This window comes from Fonticula alba (genome assembly GCF_000388065.1).
Source record: "Fonticula alba strain ATCC 38817 unplaced genomic scaffold supercont2.7, whole genome shotgun sequence".
Lineage (NCBI taxonomy): Eukaryota > Rotosphaerida > Fonticulaceae > Fonticula > Fonticula alba.
This window is the reverse complement of record NW_009242977.1, coordinates 1,732,590-1,737,432: the sequence shown is the minus strand read 5'-3', so window position 1 is coordinate 1,737,432 and position 4,843 is coordinate 1,732,590. Positions and strand designations below refer to the sequence as shown.

Sequence of the window (4,843 nt, the reverse complement as noted above, 5' to 3'; positions counted from 1 at the left end):
CCCGCTCTCGGTGTCTCTCTTGGACTCTTTGGTCCCCGGGCCCTTGGGCTCCGGGGGGGGGGGGGGGGGTGGTGGCTGGGGGGCTGTCTGACTTATCACCTCCCTGGTTCCATAATGTCGTTCGCAGTTGCCTGCTTCTTTTCACCCGGGCCCCCGGCCCGCCACCGGACCGTTGCCCGGCGCAAGCCTCTGTCTGACCCGGGGGCGGGAAGGGGAGGGGGAGGCATTTTTCGGCCATCTAGCTCCACCCGAGCGACTGCCAGCCGCTGAGAGGGCACACACTCCCCGCACACCTCTCTTGCCCCTGCTCCTCCCCATCCTTCTCCTCCCTTCCTCCCCCTCCACCTCACCCTCTGTGTCCTCGCTCTCCAGACCCTCCTCCTCCCCCTCCTCCTCCCCCCCTCCCCTGCGACTCTCTACACGTCTGTGTGGGTGTGTATGTGTGTGGGTGTGTGGGTCGCATACCCCTCCCTCCCTCTCCTCCCCCCTCCCGCGCCCGTCCCCTCCACCCGAGCCCGGGGCCGGCTCCCCCCTCTTTCCCCCTACCCCCTGCACCGCTCCCTCCTCTCCCTGCCTCCCGGATGACCGGTTCCGCCACCCCCTCGCCCGGCACGCATCCCGGCATGCCACCGGGGACTTCGACGGCGGCAGCGGCGGCAGCCGCCGCTCACTACCAAGCCCTGGCCAACAGCAACCCCGTCAACGGGGGGGCCAGCCTGTCGCAGTCCTTCCAGCAATTGCACGCGCATGCGCACTCTCCGAACCCGCTCACGGCCTCGGCCACGGCGGCCGCCGCCGCGGCCATGCACATGTCCGGTGTCCCCTTCGGCGGGCACCCGCCGGCTCACTATTCGCACCTGGCGGCCGCGCATCAGGCACAGACCGCCGCGGCCGCGGCCGCGGCCGCAGCCGCCGCCAGCGGCTCCCCCTCCAGCAGCCACATGTACACGCACCAGGCGATGGCTGCCCTGTCGGCTGCCATGGCGGCGCAGTCGACCGCCGCCGGGCTCCTTTCCACCCATGCGGCAGCCAACACCTTCCCCGGGTCGGTGCTGGCGTCGTCCCTCCTCCCGCCGATGGCCATGCACGCGTTTGCCGGTGCACCGGCCGGTGTCGGCGGGACGGCCCCTTCGCCGAGCTCAACCCCGGCCGGCGGTGCCACCACCACCACCGCCGCCACCACCACCACCACCTCGGGGACCAGCACCACCGTGGCGAGCCCGATGGCCGGCCTGAGCAGTGGGCTTTCCCTGCCGGGCGGGACGCTGCACCACGCCGGGCAGAGCCCGGCACATGGGGACTTGGCGGCGGCGGCCGCGGCCGCGGCGGCCGCTTCGCATGCTGCCTCCCTGGCCGCGGCCGGGTCCTCGCCTCTGGGATCTGCGGCATCGGCCACGGCCGCCATGCACCACGCGGCGCAGGCCTTCTCGCACCTTTCCTTCCCCCATGGCGGTGCTGCTGGCGGTGGCTCCACCGGGGCATACCATCACCCGACCCATCATGCGACTCCGCACCACACGGCGCACCATCTCCCGCAATCGATGTCCACCGGGGCCGGGGCGCACATTTCGCCGGGGCTCTCTCATGCTGGCGGCATGTCCAACACCGGCATGGCCTCCATTCCCCTGGGTAATTTGAGCTTGCCGCCGGCGTCCGGCCCCGTTTCCGGGGGGATGTCCTCCCTCGGGGCTGGCATCGGGCATGATCCCCTCCGCCTGGAGCACCACACAGCAGGGCACCATGTCACCGCGGGGCACCATGTTACCCACCACCATGGGCAGGGTGTGTCGGCGGCGGCGGTGGCAGCGGCGGCGGCGGCGGCGGCAGCCGCGGCCGCCGCGGCCTCCGGACCGACCGGCACCCCGGCCCGCAAGAAGCGCGCCAACCACAATGAGCTGGAGCGTCGCCGGCGCCTGGCCCAGAAGTCCATCGTGCATCAGCTTCGTGATTTGATCCCGAACCTGGCCGATCAGAAGCCCTCCACGGTGCAGGTCCTCACCAAGGCCAAGGAGTTCATCACCCTGCTGGAGTTGGCCGCTCGTCGAGCCGATGTGGAGGTCCGCGCCGCCATCGCCGGGTCCGGGCCCGTGCCGGAGGTGGTCGGCATGCACTCCTCTTCGGTCACCTCCCCGGAGGATCCGGTGTTGGATGTGGCCCCGCCCCCGGGGACCGGCGGCACGGAGGATGGCCTCGATTCGGCGGACACCGACACCTCGCTCAATGGCGAAGATGGGTCCTCCCCGGGGCCGGCATCTACCGCAACCCCGGCCCCCGCCTCCGGGTCCAGCTCCATCGTCCCGGCCCCGCAGGACCGCCTGCCAGAGCAGGAAATCCTCACCAAGCAATTGGCCTCGGTACGTCGAGCCGTCGGTTCTTCCCCCCTTGCCCATGTGCTCCATTCTTGGCTGGACATCTGGCCTCTTTGCCCGACTGACTCGCCCCATGTGGCCTGGCTATCCAGTTCCGTCGCGCCAATGATGAGCTCCGGAATCGCATTGGTGATTTGAACCGCGCCCTCAAAAACCAGGACGGCGGTGATGGCGACAGTGATGTATGTCTTCCTGGTCTCTTTCTCTCTTGCTTTCTCTCTGTCTCTCTGTCTCTCTTGCTTTCTCTCTGTCTCTCTCTGTCTCTCTCTCTCTTGCTTTCTCTCTGTCTCTCTCTCTCTCTCTCTTGCTTTCTCGAGGCTGACCCTGCTCTCTGTTTGGCCTTCCCGGCACTAACAACGTTTCATCCGCTGCCACTGCGCGTGCAGAATGACACCGACGACGGTGGTGCCGGACATGATGGCGAGGATGGCAAGTTCCATGACGGCGCCGGCCATGACAGCCTCAGCAGCAATCACCTGGTGGCGGTAGCCTTCGCCGGGGCCACCAACGTCGGTTATGGTGACGGCCCCTTCACCGGGCCGGCCCAGGATCGGGCTGTCGACCCGTCGCTCCTTTCGGGCCTCGGCGGGTCGCGGGCTCCCTCGCCGGTGTGTGGCGCCTCCCCCAGCGGCACGACCCCGGAGCCGGGGACCGGCTCACACCTCGGCAGTGGTAGCCCCTCGCCCGGGCCGGCGGCCGAGGGCGGTGCCTTTGACGAGGGCCCGGCCCGTGGCGGGCGCCCCGGGGCCAAGAAGGCCCGACTGGGGGCCGGCGGCCGGCGACTTGCTGCCGGGAAGCCGGGTGGCGGCCGGGCGGCTGCCTTGGCGGCGGCCGCGGCCGCGGCCGCGGCCGGCGGCGTGACCGCCAACTCGCGCCGCCGCGGTTCCATCGATGTCCGGTCGTTGGCCGGCTTCGCGGAGCACCACGTCAATGGCGACGGTGCGGCCACCGGTCACACGTTGCTCGCCTCTTCCGGCCACATGCTGGCCGGTGTGCCCACCGACCTCGGCGGTGATCTCCCCGCCCTCGGCTACCTGCCCGGGAGTGCCGGTGCCAATGGGATTGGCGACCGGCGCCGGCTCCATCACCACCACCACCACCTCCATGACGGTGAGACCGATCCCGAAGAGGAGGACGGTGATGGTGAGGAGGGCGAAACCCATGAGGGGGAGGATGGGGCCTCATCAGCCGGTGACCCCTTGAAGGGTGCCTTCTCCTCCGCCAGACGGGGGGGCTACTCGCTGGAAGTTGGCAAGGGCGGCGCCGGAGGCGGCCATCCCTTTGACGGGCATTATTCCACGGATCTGGTCGCGGCGGCCGGTCACCATCCGCACGCCGAGGGGAGCGCCGTGCTTCTGGTGCACGGTGTTGCCGGTACCTCCGCCTATGAGCCCCTCACATCCTCCAGCATGGAGCAGCCTACCGGGGCCCTGGACCTGGATGGCGACACCGATGACAGTGACATCGAAGTGGATGTCATGGGGTGAAGTGGCTCCCTGTGCTTCCCCTGCCCCCCCCCCCCCCCCCCACGCCCCCCCCCCCCCCCCCCCCCCCCCCATCAACCCCGCTGTTTCCCCTGGCTGTGGGCCGCTGCCCTTCAGGGGCGAGCATGCAGAAAGAGCACGGACGATTGTCTGCCCCAGTTTCGTGCAGGATCTCCGTCCTCCTCCCCCTTTCCTTCTGTTCTCGTGGTCGCCTTAGAGCCCGCCTCTTCGTGCCGGTGCTTGTTTTGCCCGCCGGTTCCTGGGGCCTGAGCCCATGCTCCCCTCCCCTCCCCCTTCCGCGTTGCCACATCGATCCTTCCTCCTCTCCCCCCCCCTCCCTACCTCTTTCCCGCCTGCATGATCTCTATTCTTCTTTGCCTCCCCTGCCTCGCAGGGGGCCTTCTTGTTATTTTCCCCTTCCTCCGGCAATGGCGCCCTCCGGGCGCCTCGCGCGCCTGTCCTTCACTTTCTCCTTTCCCCGCTCCTTTCTTGCATATGCGACTCTCGCAACAATAGATCTGCTTGTCGCTGCTGATTGTCTGTGGGCTGACCTCCAGACGGGTGGTTGCGACTCTCGAAGCCGGGGGCGCGGGGGGGGGGGGGGGGGGCCAGCGGACGGGGCGGGGCCGCTTGCATGTACACGCTTCTCGGGGAGCCGTCAGGAACGCCGCACGAAGCAAGGCGAATAACTGCAGGGAACCCCGCCCGGCGAGAGGCGCCGAGGCCGGCACCGGTGGGCCCGGACCTGACAATCATGTGCGCCACTGTGATCGGCGTTAGCTTGGTCGCTGGGTGGCTTGCGCCGGGTTCTCCGCCTTCTTGCCTTCGCCAATGTCTGTCGAATGGGACTGTCAAGGCGGGCCTGGCCAATTGCCGAGGACATTGCCCCGAACATATTGCACCTCACGCCCAGGCCCCCCCCCCCCCCCCCCCCCCCGCCCCCCCCGCGGCCTCCTCTTCCTTTTGGCCTTTTGCTCGCGCGCGCGTCGC

General features: G+C 69.3%; 1 protein-coding gene across 1 annotated transcript; it reads left to right on the top strand.

The window, feature by feature from the left end:
* Positions 1-581: 581 nt before the first annotated feature.
* H696_04573 (hypothetical protein) lies at positions 582-3,856 on the top strand (the record flags this gene model as incomplete). The annotated part of the gene is made up of 3 exons (XM_009498455.1): positions 582-2,354; positions 2,462-2,551; positions 2,756-3,856. The coding sequence occupies 3 exons, from the start codon at positions 582-584 to the stop codon at positions 3,854-3,856; spliced, it is 2,964 nt and encodes a 987-aa protein (XP_009496730.1).
* Between the last annotated feature and the right edge of the window lie 987 nt (positions 3,857-4,843).